The 21,272-nt window shown below is 40.8% G+C and overlaps 1 protein-coding gene across 2 annotated transcripts; it reads right to left on the minus strand.

Annotated features, from left to right (window-relative positions):
* Nucleotides 1–1,298: 1,298 nt before the first annotated feature.
* slka (STE20-like kinase a) lies at nt 1,299–20,467 on the minus strand. Of its 2 annotated transcripts, XM_029450016.1 has the most exons (19): nt 19,879–20,028; nt 17,290–17,454; nt 15,243–15,291; nt 14,049–14,198; nt 13,082–13,154; nt 12,529–12,723; nt 12,229–12,310; nt 11,934–12,065; nt 10,565–11,800; nt 10,336–10,466; nt 9,780–9,903; nt 9,194–9,373; nt 6,439–6,510; nt 5,353–5,482; nt 4,786–4,910; nt 4,491–4,685; nt 3,627–3,752; nt 3,215–3,328; nt 1,299–3,082 (listed from the first exon to the last, which is right to left on the minus strand). In XM_029450016.1, the coding sequence occupies exons 1-19, from the start codon at nt 20,026–20,028 to the stop codon at nt 2,936–2,938; spliced, it is 3,576 nt and encodes a 1,191-aa protein (XP_029305876.1). In that variant the 3' UTR covers nt 1,299–2,935. The 2 variants fall into 2 exon arrangements, with proteins under 2 accessions (XP_029305876.1, XP_029305878.1); XM_029450018.1 differs by lacking the exon at nt 6,439–6,510 and having other exon boundaries at nt 19,879–20,467.
* Between the last annotated feature and the right edge of the window lie 805 nt (nt 20,468–21,272).

Raw genomic sequence — 21,272 nt, forward strand, 5'->3', positions numbered from 1 at the left:
TAATTTGATCATTAAAATAATATTCATTTTGGTAGAATGACAACTTTTATGAAATGTCAAAGTATAGTGTGTATAGTATGTTATTTAAAAGAAAGTCATAATATATATATATATATATATATATATATATATAATATGTCATAAAAGTCATGAAAAGTCAGTGTAGTTATAGCCAGTATAGTATAGTGAGTCATAAAAACGTCATAGTATGGTATGTTATAAAAAAGTCATAGTATACAACATCATATAACGTCATAACAATTAATTGTAGATTATGTCATAAAAAGGTAATAGACTTTTTATAGTATACTGTCATATGAAGTCATAAAAAAGTCATAGTATACAATATCATAAAAGGTCCTAAAGAAATGTCATAGTATAGTACGTTATAACAAACGTAGAAACCCAGAGTATAGCATGTCATAGTACACTGTGTCATACCAAATGTCATAAAAGCTTTAGTATACTATGTCTAAACTACAATTGCCGCCATGCAATTGTTTTCCTCCAACAACCAGTCAAGTTGGAGTTTACATCCACGTGTTCAGAATGTCATCACTTATTTCCTATATCCATTTGTGTGAAATTCTCATAATAACTGTATGAATTCTTGAGTTATGAGGTCCTCGACCATTGACCACCAAATTCTTATCAGTTCATCTTCTCGTCCAAGTGGACGAAGTATAGTATTATATAAAGAATCTTAGTATAGTTACTATGTCATGACAAAAGACATAAAGACGTCCTGGAGTGTCACAGGGCGGCTCCATCACATAGCCAACGGTGTGTGAGTGTGTGTGAATGTTTATCGCTCCTGATGAGGCACCAGTGTATGAATGTGTGTGTGTGTGTGTGTGTGTGAATGGGTGAATTTAGACTTGTGTTGTAAAAGTGCTTTGAGTGGTTGGAAAGTGCCCGTCATGTGTACAGTGACCTCATTATTTTTGAAATGTGGGTGTATAATGTTAACTTTGCTTATTTTCCAGGGTCAGCTTTGTTTAGGAATATAACTATTTTTAAGAGATTGAGGGTCATCTCTGCAGCAGGGAGGGGACTTTGGTTACAGTAAAGGTTGCTGTAGTTAGGAAACGATGATTTACTTTAAACTTTTGTTTGTAAAAGAAGAGGAGAGAAAGAAATGACGTAGTTCTCATGGTTGAAAGACAGATAAAATACTATGACTGTATATTGTTGTATAAGAGAGCACTGAAATTGATATATTTTCTTTATACCTTTAAGTGTTGGAAAGAATTTAAATATAAAAAGTGTTTTTCCCCACTCAAATAAACAGTCAATCATTTCTTGACAACAAAAAAATGTCAATTTATGAAGACACTTTAAATACATTTGATCTGACATCAAAAGAATATTAATTGTGGTAGAAGGACAACTTATCCAAATGCTGTAACTTAACAAAATAAAAAATATTTGGAATCTAAGGGGCATATTGTGCATCTTACAAGACCGTCTCCAATAACCCCAATAAAAACCCAGCATTCATGATGAAACACTGTCAATGTTAATGTCAGCAGACAGAAATGATGACATGATATGCAGTCACAAAATAAAACTAATCACGTAGCATGAAATCTCTTTTTGTCAAACCATCATTACTTTTTGTTCCTGAAATACAGCGAAGGACGTCTCCTCACACATCGACACTCATACAGTTACAGATACAGCATTATTTACCTCTCACACACAACACTTTTCTCAACAAGAGCAAAAAAGCTCACAGAAAAGAGCGATTACAGCATCGATATATCAGGATTACATGTTTAGAAAACTAGATGTGATCATAAAATACTTAAAGGGCATATTTGAAAAAGAAAAAAGTAAAATTATCAGTAAAAATAAAGAAATTTCAACAATTCAGTTAGTTTGGAGTTTGAATAGGATTGGGTGAGACAAAGGTGACTCACTGTCAAAAATACATTGACAGTTTTACCACTGCATATATTTTAATTAGCTCATAACAAAACAGTGCAAATCAAAAGCTTTACATTCCTTTAGTTTTCATTCACCGTGATTTCTTTTCTATATATTATATATATATATTATATATATATATATAATAACAGGTCACCTCTGTGTCTAACTAAGTGGGAGTACAGCACTCAAATGAATGTGCAAAAGCAATAGATATATTCTTGTTCTAAAATTGTAAAATCCTCATGACAAGCACAGTATCTGATTGAACTTCATATCTAGGTACACACATGTAACATTTCACTCAGCGCATCATACACAACACAGTACATCCTCTTCATTTGAACTCACAGCCTTTAAATCCCAACACGGCACTGTTTTTTGACGACACAACAGTCTTACAAAGTACAGACTTTTTCTTTTAACTCATCAGCACATCTCCCTCGAACTGGCTCTACCTTACATGCAGCAACACAAGATCTCAGAGTCGTCTTGATCACCTGTTTATGTGAAATGATAAAAAAATAGAAATCCCTCAACATCTTGTGATTGTGTGTGGAAAAGATAACCGGTTATTTAAGTGCAAGACATTCAGGGGGGGGGGGGCGCGCGCTTTATTTACCCTGAAACACCGGGAGGGGCTTAAATGCAGAAAAGAACATAGGAGGCACTGGAGATCGCTCGTACTGTAGCAGGCTGTGCTTACAAAACTCTGATGAAACATGATTGGCCCTTCGCTACCGACTGCAGGCGTTTCAAATTTGAACATGCTCAAAAAAAGTGCATATTATTATCATTGGACATTTCCCAACAAGATGAGAAAAATATGATAAAGTGAGGGAACGGTGTGTAGGCACGTCATGCTCACTAACGGTGGAATCTAAGCGGTGAAGACATTTTTAGCCGTAACGGTCAGAGAAGTGATGTCACTCCACCAGGAAGTCGGTGAACGCAGCCAAGTTTGACAGGATGTCTGTTGTTTTCGTAGCACAGATAGACACAAAGGCTATAAACCAGAGTTGTGCAGGTTCGGGATGGGGTAGAATTTGGATACTCGACTCTGGGTGGTGGGGTTAAGGCATTCGGATTCGCCGCTCATCTTGAAGAAGACATCCTGCTCCTGGAGCTTCCGTGTGAACTCGTCCTCTAACGCCTGCAGGGGGCAGCAGATACAAACAACTACTGTGAGAATTATATCACCAAAAGCATTCATAGTTTGAACGAAGATGAAGTCTGTAAGAGACATTCATTCTTGAGACAAGGGGGAAATGGATATCACACATACCTTCTTCCTGGGTCTGAGCTTCTCTCTCCACTCCTTTATCTCCTGGCTGTGCTCCTCGTCCAGCTCCTTCAGCTTTTGGGTCTCATGTTCAATCAGAAGGTGGCATTTCTCATTCTGAAAGAAAATATGGGTTAAAACATGTGTCTTCAAGATGAATATGCTGGATCAACGAATAACACATCCTGTACTCTACTTACTTTATCTGCACTCAAACATACTTATGTCTCTTTGCTTGTAATATTTAAATTGACCAGCACGGTGTCTTGAGATCGTATTTTTATTTCTTTCCTCACACAATTTTTTTAATGATCCTTTTATAGGCACAGTCCACTATTTATAATCTAGTGTGTGTGTGTGTGTGTGTGTGTGTGTGTGTGTGTGTGTGTGTGTGTGTGTGTGTGTTTGGCCTCACCTGTAGCTGCTGCAGCTCCCTGATGTTTGAGTCACAGTGCAGCTGCAGATCTCTCATCTGGTTCTCGTGTTTCTGGTGTTGATGGAGCCTCTCGTTCTTCTGTCTCTTGTCTTCCTGAGAAGCAAACTGGACCACACAGACGAAAACACATTAGTGCAACTGTGAAGGCAACTCAAACCCAAACAAAGCGATTAAGTGATTTGTCTTTTTTTCAGCTCATGCAAGCACATACAGCAGCGACCGATGAGGAATCTGTGTTTCTATATCTATGGGTTTCTCAGCAGAAGAACAAGTCTACCGCCTAGCAACAGCATATCTAACCAATATATGTACATTTATAGGCTACTGGATAGAGTCTATAGTTAGTAAATGTTTGTGTTCTAATCGAGGGGTGACGAGCTATTCTGTCTATTTAGAAAACCGTGTTTCCCAATTTTACACACAAATTCACAGAAAGCCCAGATGTCCCAGTTTTCCACTAGCACATAAACGCAGCATGCATTTGTGGCTCTGTGTGGAGCTGGTCGGATCGAAACAAAAACAATCGTACATTTCTGTAACAGCCTATTTTTACCACCTACTTCTCGCAGCAGAGGATTGTTAAGATGCTTAAGAGTTCCTCCTCCACTCGTCTTATCTGAACAAGCTAAATTTAAACGGCCCTTTGAGGACGACGGAGAAAGCGAAGCTTGTGAAATGGTGACTGGAAAGTTGCTGGTCTGAGGTCCAGACGGACTGGGATAATTAAGAGATTTTTTTTTGGCAGATCCTTGGTGTGACTGTATGCCAGTATGACATAATGTCCCTAAAAGACGACTACAAATTGTAAAAACTACAGCAACATGAGTCCACAGTGTCTGTTACCTGTTTTATCCTCTCTCTCTCCTGCTCAGGCGTAACAGACGCGGTGGCGGTGATGCGGAGGCTCTTCTTGAACATGGCCATGCGGGTTTTTGCCTCGCTGCGCTGAATCTTGGGCAGACGAACCCTCTCTTGCGTCTGTTTGTTCTTCATCTCCTCTATCAGCCGCTGGTTGTAGCGATGCATCTGCTCCATCTCCTATAAAACACACACCCATGCACACAGTTTTGAGTTCCGCTGCATTATTTAAAATAAGACGGATACGTTTCTGTGAGTGGACTTCTCTCCGAGCTCTCACTTTCTCATGCCTCTTCAGCAGCTGGTGTCTCTGCAGGAAGTATTGGTCTTTCAGCTGCTGCTTCAGCTGCTGGTGCTTCTCCTGCAGGTGGCGCTCCTCCAACTCCCACATGGCTGCCTCTCGAGCTACAAAAAACACACATGTGCACTCACATGAGAACAACGCCACTTAAGTGTGAGCTCGCGGACGTGTCCATGCATGTTATTTGGTGACGAGTACAGCGATGAAAAAAAAGCAAGTTGGACAAGCTGCAACATGTCACAGTCATATTTATGCACGGTCACTGGCATACTGTACATTTCCTTTACTAGTCGAGACTGAAATAAGTGACTTATTTCTCTACCTTTCAGGCTGTTGCTGGTTTCATGTCTGTCCGTTGTGAAACTTGAAACTCACAGAAGATGTTTGAGCTCAGCTGGTTGCTTGAGAGTTAATCCGACACATCGTGTTTGTCAAATTTAGTTAAAAAACGTAGTCTTAGCTCAGATTGATAACAAAAGTCAGCTGATGTGGTGCCTTCAGCTGTATTGTGAGGACATCAGAACGACTTCTCCCTCCATCTCTTACCTCTCATCAGCTGCTGCTTGTGGTTCAGGCAGTCTTTCTCAATAGTGGTGATCTCCAGTTTGTGCTGCTGGATGATTTTCTTCAGAGCTCCGTCCAGCTCTTGCTGCTGCTTCTGTAGGAACTCCTGCTCCTGAGGAGCCAGAGAGAAACGGAGAAGTGAGAGGAATCCAAGGGGGTCGCACAGAGGGACAGCAAAGAGCAAGAGAGAGAAAGCACAATGACATTTTCTTAAGTATCAAAACTGCCTGACATTAAGTTATTTAATCTAGTCAAGCCATCCACTTCAAGTTCAGAGGAGACACTCATGGATGGCAACGATCCACAATGGAGGTGAGAGAGAAAGAGAGAAAAGTTAAAGGTTCAGTGAAGATTCAGATTCACAGTTTTATGTGAGACAACATCGACATTGATGTTCACACCGTCCAGAGCTCGACATACATTATGCATGACTCATTACATAATCAGCCTGAATGATTTATTTTTATATCTTTGCACGTGATTTTAAATTGAGATTTCATCAACCTGGCTGGTGGCAAATTGTAGGTTATATGCTGCCATTACTTCACTATTTTTAGGCATGACTGATCATATAATTGCACAGAATTCACTGTAGAAAACCTGCAATATACTGCTGAGTCCAAATTGAGATGTGATACTGTGACCAAATTATGCTCAATACAAGTGACTTTTACATCCACCCTGTACGGCAGTCAGTCTATATTTGGACCTCGGCTGACAGAGACAAACATGGATCCCGACAGAAGGGGATCAACGACTACACCACCTCTGGGAAAGAGCACGGTTTACTCCCAGACTCAAATCAGCCGTGTAATACAATATAAATACCATATAAAATACACAGACTAGATGTAGAACATTTGTGGATTGGTGGAGGAAAAATACTGAGCAGGAGAGGAAGAGAAAACCACTGCACAAACACAGTGATGACAACACTCAAAAAAAACAACAACACCGCCCATGCTTATTAAAACTGAACTATCACACAATATCCTGTCACTTCTAACATCTAAGTATGGGCCAGAGATGGAGAGAAACAGGGCATGGAGAGGGGGGGGGGGAACTTACATCCTGCATCTGAGCGTTGAAGAGTGCGCATGAGGACAACTGAAAAGACTGTATCATAACCTGGGCCACTGCCTGTGGAGGAGAGCACACAGCGCACTCGTCCAGATCAGGGACAGACAACACACAGCAGGCTGAGGATCTCTCTCTCTCTCTCACACACACACACACACACACACACACACACACACACACACACACACACACACACACACACACACACACACACCTGCACTCACGCACTTCTTCCTACATTATGTAAGAGATTTTTCCACTTTGGGAATATCGGTAAGTTTAAGGCAGCTCTGGGTAAACGTTAGGATGAAGTCAATTAATTAGTTATTAATACTCTTGTCGTCTTCTCATGCTTGAAAAGCGGAACTTGAGTTTAATCCAGTTTGCAAAGAAAAAAAGAAAAAAAAAGCAGTTTTGTTACTTTCCATGCTACAGGCTCGCGGAGTGTTAATAATCTACGAGCTACCTTTTAAAGAAAGCAAGGCCTTTGTGCACATGACTCATGTCTAATTCATGAAAGATGTACAGGGAAACAAAGTTTGCAAAAGGCTTTCAGTACAAATGTCAACTGCGGAAACAAAAGCTGTGTCTGCAAACGCTCCATTGTCCATTATTGCACTGCAAGATAGACATCATCATGTTGCATCACCACTGATGTGTGCAGTATGTATTATTTTGTTATGGCTGGAACTGTTATTCTGCTGATTATTTTCTTTATTGATCGTTTCGGTCCATAAAATGTCAGAAATTGGTGGGAAATGCCAACCGCAAGTTCCAAAATGTGTTGTTTGGTGCGACCAACAGTAAAACCCCAAAGATATAAATTTTACTATCATAGAGGACAAAGAAAAACAGCAAATATTCACATTTAAATGACATCACATTGATGCAACTATTCTGTGAATCCGATATTTCCATAATAAAGCAGCTCTGCTCATTGATTTGTATCTTTGCCCATCATGGCTTAATACCCCGACTGTTTCCATAGTCCCCCCTCAGTTTATATGTACTGTCATTGCTACACATACCCAGATTCTAAAGGTTCTTACACCTCACTAAGTAGCAAATACGGAGGGATTACAGACCAAGTCATTCTTGTGTTTGTGTGCGTGTGAATACTTTACAAGAATGAATGAGGTTATAGGGAGCGAGGGAAAAGGAGAAAGAGAGAGCAGGTGACGGTTTACCTCAGCAGTCTTAATGAACGACAGGTCCTCCTTTATGCGTTTCATGAGCTCTTTTCTCATATGTTTGGGTGACTGTCCGACTTCCTGTTTGGCCTAAAGTGTATGTGCAGAAACTGGTTGATGCTTTATATTCTGAAAGTCTAACAAAGATGGCCAACATGCACGGCCCACTTTGAGAGGAGAGATACTGCACCCAGCCACCAACTGATTTAAAAGTCAACATGCTTAACTCCCGTCTGATGTTCCTTAACTCGTCAGTCGGTCTTTTGTAAATAGTGAAAGAATGTAAGTTTGAACTGTACGAGTCAAAATCCAGTCAAAGAAAGATTTGGCAGAAGAAGTTAGTCTCTGATAAAGCTCCCTCTGTATTACTTTGCATTCAGTTACATCCCACAGCCATCAAGATGATTATTTTGCCTCTAGAAAGTAAAAAAAGAGTAACTGAGTTGGAATCATCTCCGACATTTGAATGTTTAACAGTCCTGACATGTGGACTGCTCAAAAAGCTTGTCTTTATAACCGGATGCAGATTATTACACTTCACTTGCAGCATCAAGGCGCACAACTCTCGTCGTAAAGACGGTTTCTTTCACCAGCCACTAACTAACCTGGTTTCTGTTTATTCAAGTGTACTTTTCATTGTGTGATAGCAACTGTATTCTGTGTATAAAAAAGGCACTTGTGGCATGATAAATCCTTGAATACACACGTTCAAGATGATTCCATATCAGTTACTCTGATGCTAGGCTTTTAACCATTTCCCCAAATGAGCCCGACACCACTGAGAAAAATCTTCATAAGTCGGCCGTCCCATGACCAAAGCCACCTCACACAGTCACACAAGAGACATGGTTAGTTAAATACACAATAACAGTACATTTTGAATGAAGAACACAACATTGCAACTATCAAAAAGTATTCAAACATATGCATTTCATCAATCGGCAATATCTTATATATTTTGCAGCTAAACAACCACAACATAGCTGAGAACTGAAGCAACCACTTTAAGCCAACCTGCAACAATGTTTTAAGTATAATAAAAATACACTCTAGCCTAGAAAGCGAATTACGAGCAGCACAACCACCACCAGGCATCATAAATACACAATGGATGCCAATCAGCACTGTTGACATAACAAAGCTGCATAAAGCAGAACACAAAAACACACCCAAAACTAGCAACGAAGCATTTAAGTTTGCCAAGCGGAGAAAGAGTCATAAAACACTGAAGAAACTAAATGATATTTATAGTACAAGCCCAGCACACCATCATGATAAGGTTTTATGTTTAGCAGCATCGAGGAGAAAGATAGCAGTCTGTCTGTTGCCATCCTTTGCATAGATACAGTACTCGGCAGAACAGGCACACCACTCCCACAGGATTAATATGACACAGCCAAAGTATGCCGCCGGTTCAGTTGTTAAACGCATGCCCCGTTACGCAGCTCATATCTATGACATGCAAATGCTTACAAACCCAAGCTTCCACAGTTAGGAGCTAATCCGCCCACTAAAGGCCCTCTCCGAGCAGAAACAATCGTGCCCCGTCGTACCTCTTTCTTCCGGTTCTTCAGCATGTTTTGGAACTTGGAGAGCTCCTTGTCTTGATCGGCTTTGATGTGTTTGGCTTCGTCTCGGAGCCGGCTGGTGTGATCCTGTTCCAGTCGCTCAATGGTCTGCTTCTGCTTCTTCTCGAGGTTCTCCACTTCTTGGTCATATTGACGCTTCTTAGCCTGCACGGACAGAATGAGCAGAAACTGGCATCAGCCTGACATGATGACTGTAAGTGTTTAAATGTGATCCAATATGAATACAAATAGATACAGGTCTTATTCAGGAGGAGGGGACATTTAACTGTGAAAGACATTTCAACCTATTAGACACTAAGACAGAAGCGCCTTGAGAATGCTTATAGCTTTGAAAGGCTTTACACATTTTACAAATCCAATTTATTATTATTATTATTAGAATCAAATGAAACTTTCTGATATTATGACCATCACTGATTAAAGAGAATTTCCACTTCTCTGTATGAATGCTAAATGCTGTAAGCGATACAAACAGACTAGGGCTTGTTTCCTAAGAGTTGGCCAAAAAAACCCAAAAACAACCCATCACACCACAGCGGTACGAACATACAGCAGTTTCCTGTTCAAAGCGCCGGAAGATCTGCTCTCTCTGCTGCTGCAGCTTGTTACTCAGCTGCTGCTGGGCCCTCTGCTCCTCTTTCTGCAGGAAGCGCAGCTCTCTCAACTCCTGCCGCCTGAAGAAACCACACAGGGGGTGGGGCCACCACATTTACTCATCGCAAATTCAATACTTTGTTATTGAGAATATAGTCATTTATTCCCAAAACATTTTTACTTTTCATTTTCTGACATGGGATTTTATGGTTTGTTTAATTTCTTGTGTGCATTTTGCGATTGTTTACAATATTAGTCTCCCATTAATATTGAATAGCTGCTTTGATTGTTGTTAAATTGATACAAGTTGCTGTCATGAACTCAACAGCAAATAGTCAGACAGCACTTGTGTAAGCATTATCTTTAACAAAATGCAGCATTCATCACGTGAGATAACCCATCTGGTGTTTGTAAAAGTGTGTGGGAGTTGTGAAATGAGCAAGAACTATATAAAGCAGACATGTTAAATAGGCAGTGCAACAATTTGGCAGGCAGGTTGCAAACAGACGTACCTCAGGAACCTCATCTCTTCGCTCTTGGTGTCGTTATCTGTCAGTATCTTTGATGTCGTCACACTGACCTCCACACCATCTACCATGAACTTACGGGTCTTCTTCATAGTCTTCTTCTGACGCTTTGACTCCTACAAATGAAACGGGGAGGTTTTGGGGGCTCAAATTATAAAAACAGTGTTGATGATTTAACAATTGAGGTTGTAAAGTGAGGGACAGATTATATTACCTGCATAGACAGAGAGCCCCCTTCTTTACTCTTGGACAGGAAGCTGGAGATGGACAGATTGAGTTCAAGGCTGTTGCTATCAGCAGCAGAGCTGCTTCCAGAGTCTGAGTCCTTCTCCAAATCCGGCTTGATCACAGCGGGGCTTCCATGCTCGATCTTGCTTTCTGAATCTGTCTCACTTTCCGGGACAGAGACAGCATCTGGAGAAGTGTTCTCATCTGTGGGAGTAGCTTTCTCCTCATCTTCCTTCACATCTTTACATGGGACCACTTGTTCTGAATCCTTAGAGGTGTCTTTGACTTCATCGCTGACTCCATTTGTGGATTCAGTTGGGGCCTGTTCCTCCTGAACCTCCCCCGTGGTCTGCTTCTCTGGTTCAGGCTGCTCTGCCTCCTCAGGCTTTTCCTCTGGCTGCCTCTCTGCGGCCTCCTTTTCACACAGAACCTCAGCGGAGGACTCATCCACGCTCGACTTTGTGTCCGTGTCTCCATTAATGCTTGTGTCCACTACGTTTAATTCTATAGTCTTTGTGTCCATATTTACATCTGTGCCATTAGTTGTATCTTCTATTCTGTCCTCTGTCACTTTGTGTTGAGGTGTCTCCTCTTCCGGCTCTTTGCTTTCTTCTTCTGCCTGTGCCACTTCTGCTGATATGGATTTTGGTTCTTCTGGTGTATCTTCAGGTTTCTGTTGTGGTTCTCTGGATTCTTCTGTACCAGCGTCTTGTTCTTCCTCTTCTTTCACCTCCTCAGTCTCTCCTTCTCCTTCTATTACTTGGGTAGGAACATCCTCTATTTTCTCTTCTTGTGTCTCCTCCTGTTCCTTCTCTGTTTCTTCGGCATCTTTGACAAGTTTTTGTGTATCTGCTGTATCTACAGGTTCGTCTGGCTGTGATACTGCAGGCTCAGCGGGGATCTCTTCAGCTTGACCTTCTTCTGGTTTAGTTGACTCTGTAGGATCTTGTGAGATAAAGTCCTTGCTGGGCTCGATTAGCCCAGAGGCTAGGTCTTCATTACTGGCATCAGACACCTCGTTTAGTTTCTCCTCCTCAGTCTTGTCTACCTCACTTGTTCCAAGTCCTTCATCAGAGAGCTTATCACTGGTCCGGTCCTCAGCAGGCTCTGCCTCCGTCTTTTCTGTAACAGATTCCAGCGTGGAGGGAGTGACTGGGACTTTGTCGTCCTCTGAGCTGGCCACACTGGCGTCTGATGGCGCTCGCTTGTGCCCAGGAGCCGCCTGAGCCAGAAAAATATGAAAACAACAATGTCTTTCATGAAGATATCCACAATTCATTCATAATTTAAAAAACATTTTTATTGAGTACTTTTATACTCGTTATATACATAAATACACCAACAACACAACGTACCAGAGGTGTTTCAGGCTCTTCCTCCTCCTCTTCCTCTTTGCTATCCTCAATCTCCTCTGTGACTTCAGCTTTGGCCTCGGCTATGAGCTCTCTGAGAGGTCTGCTATGAGTTACACTGGTGACAAAAGGATGCTGCATATATGGACAAGAGACACAAGAAATATAAATATTTATCCTTCACAAACTGAGACACAGGAAAATGACACGTTGAGATTTCTTTACTTAAGTGTGTATGCATTCTTTGTGCTGTGTTGTAGGCTGTGCAGAGGGTTGTGAGGTAATAGTAGTGTCTCACCTGTAGAAGCTGTAGTGTGCCCCACCTATTGTCAACATTCTTATCAAGTGCTTTCCGCAGAAAGTCGTTGAAGTCTGATGACCTTTCAAGAACAAACAAAACAGAATCAGTTTGTCGGCTACAGAAGCAAGTGTCCCTGGGGTCCTGCTTTGCAGAGAAAAATATGTATAGCATTCTTCCCCCTGTGGCCATTCAGCTACGCATTAACAAGTCGCCAAGCTTTCACACATTAAACGCTCAACATATCCTTATCTCCATTCCAGTGCCACCTCTCTAGTTATCACCAGCGCTGCATCTCACCAGCGAGAGGGATGCATGAGTGTGGGCGGCTCGGACTTGGCTATTTTCAGCAGCACTCTCATGGGATTCATCTCGTGGTTGGGTGGCTCAACCTGCGCCAGCTCTATCAGGGTTACCCCGAGGGACCAGATGTCGGCCTTGTAGTCGTACGGACGGTCCTTGGAAGTTTCGCACATTACCACCTCCGGGGCCATCCTGCAGAATTAGAAGTCAGTGGGTTTGTGATTAGCATCAAGCTAGTTTCGGCTATATGTATATTTCGATATATTTCTGATCCCTGAAGGTTAATACTCTTCACAGGGTAAACAGACATGAAAATAGAGCGTGTGTGCATCTTGGTCTGGGCTTTGAACGACAGGAAGCCTATTCAGTATTTAAAGCTGAGGTCATCCAACACTGTGCATCTAAATTGCTGAATGATGACTTTTCCGTTTCCACATTCCAGGATGGCTTTTGTGCTACCGCATACAAAAGCAAAGCTGTGAGACACACTTGGACATTTATCAGATGTAAAAGGGTGAATGCCCTGTTGTCGGCAGGCTGCATGACTCACCAATACGGAGTGCCGATGAAAGAATCTCTTCTCTGTAACGTCTTGGTATTTTTAGCAGATACCCCGAAGTCAGCTGAAATAGAAATGAATTTGATCCTTTTCATCGCTGAATCAAACTGAATAATGACACTGGGTGTTAAACAGTAAATCAACACTGAATCCATAAACGATATACAATAAGCACATTTCTTCTAGAGCGGCACAGGTATGGCAGAATTATTTTCAACTAACCTGCTTCAAGATATTAAATATGAACCCCCCAGAAGTTTCTTTCTTATCATCACTCCCAGCTGTTCTGTTATCTGTGAAACTATTTCAGCCTACTCACTTCTTCTGCCATCGCTCACAGTACGCACACATTACAGGGAAAGAGAGATCTATCATTAAGTCCCTGGTGACTGCTTGATAATTATTGTTTGCCAGGCTCCGCCATGACCCTCTGCCTACAGAACATGACTCATCATCAGGGAGCCGGCAGCTTTGGATGCAGCAACAGCAACATGAACACTTTTACCGCTGGAATATTATGTAACCAATTCAAAGTAGCACCGACTCCAGTGGTGTTTAAAAAAATAAAAGATATCTTCTTTGGGGCTACAGAAAACACGTCACTTTGTTTTGTAACTTTCTTTTGACTCATTCCAATTTTACCAAATGTAAACACAGTGCTGTGCACCACGATCCCTAAAGTCATAAAGCTCAGCTGGTTGCCACTGCACTGACGGCAAAGGGATCCACAAATGACCCTTTTAAGCCTATTCTGACCCTAACCCTAACCCTAACCCTAACCCTAACCCTAACCCTGCAGGAAGCTTCAGAGTGTCCACCAAGGACATCTATAGTTCTGTGAAGTGTTCTGAAGTACCTTAACGTGTGCTTGGCTGGAACATGACTGAATAATCCTTCACATTTAGATACACATTACGATGGCAAATGCAGCAGGAGAAGATGACAGATTTTTTTTTACCCAGTTTCACTTCTCCATCCAAGGAGAGGAGAATGTTCCCGGCTTTCAAGTCTCTGTGGATGACTTTGTTCTCGTGGAGGTAAGACAAGGCCTCCAAGGTCTGCCGACACACCACGCGGATCTGGGGCTCTGTCAGGGGCCTCTCCAGTTCTGCAGGAGAAATATGCACACAATTAATTCATAAGTGATTATGGTTATTGTAGTTTTATGTGATGCAGCTTCACAAACACAGACTACTCTAAAGAGCTGGGACCAGGACGCTCTTGAAAAAGAGAGTTTTAATCTCAATGAGACCTATCCTGGTAAAATAAAGGTTATAAATAAATAAATATTCTACTCTGATAGCCATTTAGATTGTACTGTTATCTCCACTTATGTCTCTTTATATTGTATCTCATATATTTTACCAACGTTTAGACTGATGGAATAAATGTGTTCGGACCATTTAGTATTTAGGGTTAGAGAAGTTAGTGTTTAGGCTCTTTAGTGTTGTGTAGGTTGTAAATGTTATTGTATAATACATGCACTTTTTCAAATCTGTGTTAGTAAACATATTTTAAATACTATCTGCTTCGTGTCCGGGCCCCTATTCTCTAGCTGCAGATAGCTTTGTCAGCTCTCGCAGCTTATCCCATTTCACATATCTCCATTATGTTTTATGATTGTACCGTTTTGTGAATAAACTGAAATTGAACTGAGCTGACTGGGATATTTGGGTACATTAAAATCCAAAGGTGATGGCCTGTTGGTATCCAAGAACAACTGGAGGGAATCATTCCACCCAGACACCAGCCAGCATGTATGACTGGACAAACCTGGGAAGCAGTTTGTTTGAGGCGTGTCAGACGCGGGGCGGAACGCATCAACAGCTAACAGCGAAGTAGGGAATTGGTATTCTCTTTGTAATTCACACTTAAGAGAAAGTGGAGAGGTGTTTCTTCAAGCTTCTAAATAATAGGGAGAAAGTGCAGGCATTAGAAGTGGACTAACCACTCCTTGAAACCTGAGCTACAATAATTACACAGTTGGAATGGCCTCTCCAACTGGGAGAGGGAAAAAACTCCCACAGGAGGTTTCAGGATGGAATATAAAAAAAAAATGTAAAAAAAGAGTTGGCACTTGAGGATGGAGCAAAGAAAAGGCCCCAGAAATTTATAGCGTTTTTCTGTTTCCTGCCATGAATGAGGTACTTACCCAGCATGATGGCATCCACTGCACCACCCGCACAGAACTCAATCAGAATCTGAAATTGTAAAACAAAGTGGAAAAATAAGCAATGTGTACTGTTATGCAATGAAGCCCCAGTTTAACTCCTCTCACAGCACAGAATTGGCTTAAAGGACAAAGCATATACACTTGTGTGATCCGAGGGAGGTGAACAACATGACCTTTATAGGAAAGACATCAGAACCCCTTTTATATGTTATTGATTACGCTGAGGAGACATTCCAAGAAGCCTATCGATCAGACACTAAACAGCGCGAGCGTCCTCTATTGACATTTCTTTTCTTTTCCATTTCAGGACAATCTTTATGTGGTACACATCAGTGGAGGTTCTAGTTGCCAGCTGAAGGCAGGGATTGGGAGCCTCTCCTCGTGGTCTCTTTTCAATGCACAGTATTAATGCAGAGGTTGTGTACGTCATCCTGTTAGAACAATTTCTACAAAACAAACTCTTATTAGAATTATTCGAGTGTGAATGCTTTGTGCGTGTTTCTAGACTCACATTTAGGATGTTTCATCATTCACTCTGATGAAAGAAAACAATTTCCTCATTTGGGTAAACATGATAAAGCTTTAAGGCATTACTCCTTATCAAGTCAAGATGTTATGTGCAGTACACACAATTTCAGTTTAATTCTTGCCACAAACAAATATTCTTCAAATTTAAACCATATATTTATTTTTAGGGAAGATGAGAGGCAGTTAAAAACCATACCAACTTTAATTTACTTTCACTTCTTCTTATAATAATATAGAACTTAAAGCTACAGTAACATGTAAGGTTTGAGCATAATGATGCAGTGCCGTCAACAAATCTTATGACGTAATGAAACCAAAACTCCTGCTCTCTAATAATAAGATTACTATGGATTCACCAGTTTATGGAACAACTCTGTGAAACCGCAGAGCATTAGATGAACATAACACCGTTCACTAACACTGTTATTGAGATGTAAAACTGACCCCAGTTGTAATGTACCCGACCACAACTTCACATATTTTGCCACTTACCAGTTAGTTGGCAGCGCATGACATCAATTCAATTCAACTTTATTTTTATAGCACATTTCATACATAATGTATCAGATGATAGACAAAAATCAATCAAAGCTACAACCGACCAACGCCTTCTATTCAGGGACTCAAACAAAGAAGAGAAACTAAGTAGTTGTTCCAGCGCTGCATAATCATTTATCGTGTTGAACTTAATCTCACATTAAATTGACCAATTTGCGTGCAAATAAATCCTCTCTTTTTTTTTTCAAGCAATATATCTTTCCTTGATTAATCTTTTTGCAGCAAAAATATTAAATATTAACTCAACACCCAAAACGTGCAAAGCAGGAGCAGTTACACATTCATCATGCTGCTTAAAGACGGGGGCCGGAGGGACAACCTGCATGCAGCTCTGAATTATTCAGGCACTTTCTCCAGCCACCAAAACCACTCCATTATCTTCCCATAGATGTGGCCAGTCCACAAGGGACGGTCACATGACACCACCTGGCAGGGCCTAATTGCTCTGGGGCCTCATACTGCACACAGAAAGAGATCTACTGACCGAGTATTAAAACTGCAACGTGACTGAACTCTCTGCTCACAGAGACACATGGATTTAGAGAATTTAACTCTTGCATCACTATAAAGAAACATTCACTGCTTAGGATTTGTGGAGGTCACAATGGGGAGTATGCCTGTGACCTATGACCTATGACTTCTGAGAGGTCAGGCAATCCTGCACGTGCAGTCCTAGCCTTGTACTAGTCTCTGACTGTGCCACATGATCCGCTTTAAACTCTTCAAATGTAGGCAAACAGGTAAAACATTTATTTCTATTATCCTTTAATCGAATGATATAAGAGTCCTTTTGAGAAACATCTTAATGAATAGTGGCTTGTGATGAATTTGTGTGTCTCCATGCGTGACTGAGTTTTTGTCTCTTTGGCTTCAAATCAAGAGCAACACACAAGACAAAAAAAACACAACAGTTCTCTCAGTGAGGCGTTTGCTTACTTACCCAAAGTTTGCCTTCAAAATAAAAGGCATCCAGCAATTGGACAATGTGATGGTGGTCGCAGGAGGCCAGAATGTCGATCTCTACCATGTAATCCTCCAATTCATCTTCCGTCTTTGTGTCAATAACCTTGGCAGCAGCGAGGGTCCCGTTCTGCTTGTTCTGAGCCTAAAAGAAACATTGACGACAAGAGGCTTGTATCAATTGAGCGTGCTGTTCCACTACATGTCTGATATTGCTGGCTGGACTACAGACCATTGTGTCTGAATGTGCAGGGGCAGTGCTGTAGAATGGCTATTGTGGAAAAACATCAATCAACGTTAACAATTTCGTTTAAGACAAAAGCCATTTTGTTGGAGCAATAAACACTGCAACGCTTTATGGTACTTGTGTAGCACCAAGAGGCTCACATCTCTATAAATACATTTCATAGAGACTTTATGATAACATGTTGTTATACATTGGAAAGAAAAATGACTGTAGAAAACCCCACAGCAACCATTTGAGATCAAAATATTTACAATACACCCCATCGTTTTCTGACTTACTCTGACAAAAGCTGAGCTTGCTCACTTCCTCCTCTCCCTTTTTTCCCCTTTTACTTTGACACACCTACTCTGAGGTCACGTGTGAATTTACACTGGCAGTAATTTAGAGATTACACCAATAGATTTAGTGGGGAAATGGCTTATGCTTTGTCTACACTGGTTACACATAACCCCCAAATCTTCATTCCCGTTTAACCTATACTGCAAAGACACATAACGCATACACCCTGTCAAACAAGTCGCTGAGAAGTTATTTTAAGGCCAGCGTTGGGCTTAATGTTTATGGACATTAAACACAATCTCTGGGAGTTAAGGAAAAAGAAAAGGGAGGGAGATTTAGGACCAACTCCTGCAGTGTGTCACACACTATATTTACACAGTTCTGACCTGACACACTCCCTGTCTCTTTCCCTTTGTGCTGGCCGACGCCTGTCTAGCACAGGCCATCCCTAATACATATGCACAATATCAGCTCCATGATGGAGAGCGCAGTGATAATTTGTCTGCCTTTGAGTATTTCAAGTGGAGCCTGTGGCCTTGAGTCATTCTGTACATGACACTTATAACAAACTTATGAATTAGGATGAGCTCTCTGCAATCGTGTTTTGAGGGATTCAATAACATTTGCCTCTCATATTATAAGACATGTACGCCAATCTAGCGATGTGAACCAACAGGCTGTGCCACCAGAATTATGTAAGCTGTTTTTCCAAACAAATGGCACGCCTCTTCACTATTTAACGGCACAATACAATCTATGTTTATGTGCTGATGTGCATGCGAGTTCAGTTCTCTTTCACTCTCTAAAACAGCTGATTCACACTTTGCTGGCTATATTGGTCACCCCGCCCAAATGAGGCAGCTATCAAAGGCCTGTGAAATAACTGGTGAAATACGTAGTCTGTGTTGATAGTAATGTGACCTGATGAAGGCAAGTCCTCCCCACCCCTCTATATATGTGTGTGAACAGGGAGTCAATACACTGTGAAGTGAATACTTGTGCACAACATAAGTCTGAGAATGCATGCTACACTTCTGGCTTTCATCGCGCTTAGTTAATTGCATTTAACCTCCACACAAAGTCATATACAGGTATATGACTAGACTTTAATTGTTGACCTTTTCAAAGGGTGTTCACAGCCCAGTACAAATTCACACAAAGATAACCTGGAGAGGTTCGTCAGTTAGCAGAGATTACAGGTGTGGACACAAAACCTTCAACCTTACGATATAATCCAACCCCGCAAACTACATCCTTAGAAATAACAAACCCTCTCTGGCACTCCTACTCGTTAAAAACTCCCCAAGCATTGTTTTTGAGGATATTTCCTTACAAAGCATTGTACTGAACCGGTGTTGCAGGTATTGTGTCCACCTCATTTATAATGTACAGTATGCGTTGGTGAAACAAAAATAGAGCTGAAGTGACAAACTGTTTACCACTACACTAACATACACACCTGTGCACCTGCCTCAGTGTAGAGTATAAACAAACTACTTGAACTGCCAGTTGCACATTAGACTTTTAAGGGCATCTGCTCTCAGGATTCATTAATTTGCTGATCCTTTTAGAGCAACCTTAATCAATCCAGTTTGTCATTTGTGAGGCCATGTTTATTCTGTGGTGGGGAACCAAACCTTGAACAGTTTTACTAAGGCCAAGTGCAACTCAATGACATGGCAAAGTCATAATTACTACATCCACAATGAGAAATAGCCTACAGACACACTAGGGAGGTGACTTTAAGCTATCACTAAACCCAGCCAGAGGTCTCATTTCTTCAACAGGAAGATGTTAGTAAGCATGTAATAGTTAAAGTACAGTATACAGTGTAAGTAAGCTGTCATAGCATACTTGACACGACATTTTCAATAAGTGAGGGTCTCGTGGTCAAGAGGATGAGGCCATGACGAAGGATTGTGCTGTAATTTCAACGTTATATCTTATGACCTGCATGCAACAACATGAAACACAACGGAAACGAGTGTCATAAGAAATGGGTTAGCTAGATAGACAACCCCAAAGGCGGATGTAACACATTACCTTGAACACTTTCCCAAAGGCTCCATCTCCCAGCTCTCCAATGATATTCCATATTTCCTCTGGGTTAACATCTCTATGAACATGTTCATACTGCTTCTTCTTCTTATCAGGGCCCAACTTGAATATCTTCCGAAAATTGAAGAAAGACATGTTTTCGGACGTGAACTACGGTGCTGTGGATGCAGTCTCTTCGGCTATTTCCGCCAAGACTATATAGCTTAGCGGTTCCTCCCGACGCAATTGGCTATCGAAATAACAGCATGCAGGCGTTAAATGAAGGCAGACAAGCTGCTATTGTAGCCATTCAGCTATGATAATGCCAATTATAACTTCCCTCGACGGCTGTTATTTATAATCACATCATAGCTAGCAGTGTTCACAGGACGCTGGTCGAGGAGATGAGGATACAGAGAAGAGTTCGCTGTTACGCAGAAGCTAGTATTTCCGTTTTTAAAAACAGTTAAATTAAATTAAACAGCAAATATCGACCATATCACCCCACTCGACACAGCATTTTCATCATTTAACGTTAGCGAGTAAATAACGGAGAGTCAAAGGACCCCATGCTTCGGTTCGCTGACCACACAGAAGTTAGCGGAGCAGGGTCAAGCTAGCTGACGTACGTGGTTGGATTTCCGTTAGAAAATGTTACAAAATAAAAGCGTTATATACACTTTTGAAACAAACAAACTTGACAAACAATGTGCATTTGTTATGGTATTGTGAGCGTGTTAATTGAGGAGTCATAGGAATGCCAAAAAAAGAGACAACAAATCTGTAAAATAATAAGAAAATACATCTGGAAATAAAATAGGATGAAATAACATAATACATAAGTACAGCAATTTGGCCCTTCAAGGAATAGTAAAAGCAATAGGGCAAAACAAAATCATTGGAGAGAGAAAAAGGGGAAAAAATAAAGGGATACAAATAAATAAATGACATACATATATAATATCAAAAACATACAGGAATTATACAGTACATTTATATACAAAAAAAATAAAAATATTTTATATATATATAAATAAATACATACAGAAATTAATTTAAAAATACATATTAAAATACATGCAAATGCTTTACTTCTACTTATATTATCATCTTTTGTTAAAAGGCTTTATATTTCCTCATTTATTTATCTTTTTATTTATTTCCTTGTATATTACATTTTATTCATATTTCCACCTTTATTTTGTCAAGCGTAGCGTTAAAATACATTACACTGTTTTGCTGAATAAAAATGTTATGGGTAACGTTATCATCACTATATGGTTAGGTTGGTTCTGTGTTGCCCACTAACTGCTTTTACTTTGGAAGCTAGATGTAGACGTTTCCGCTGTCAGTTGGTCTGTCGGTAGACAGCTTGACGCAGTTAGTTAGCTGTATCTGTT

The sequence above is a fragment of the Cottoperca gobio genome, chromosome 15 (genome assembly GCF_900634415.1).
Source record: "Cottoperca gobio chromosome 15, fCotGob3.1, whole genome shotgun sequence".
NCBI classification, from domain to species: Eukaryota; Metazoa; Chordata; class Actinopteri; order Perciformes; family Bovichtidae; genus Cottoperca; species Cottoperca gobio.

Coding starts and splice junctions, on each gene's coding strand:
- slka (XM_029450016.1), bottom strand. CDS start 20,028: ATGTCTTTCTTCAATTTTCGGAAGATATTCAAGTTGGGCCCTGATAAG. Junction 15,292..17,289: donor ATTTTGAAGGCAAACTTTGG/GTAAGTAAGCAA, acceptor TTACAATTTCAG/ATTCTGATTGAGTTCTGTGC. Junction 9,904..10,335: donor GAAGAGATGAGGTTCCTGAG/GTACGTCTGTTT, acceptor TGGTTTCTTCAG/GCGGCAGGAGTTGAGAGAGC.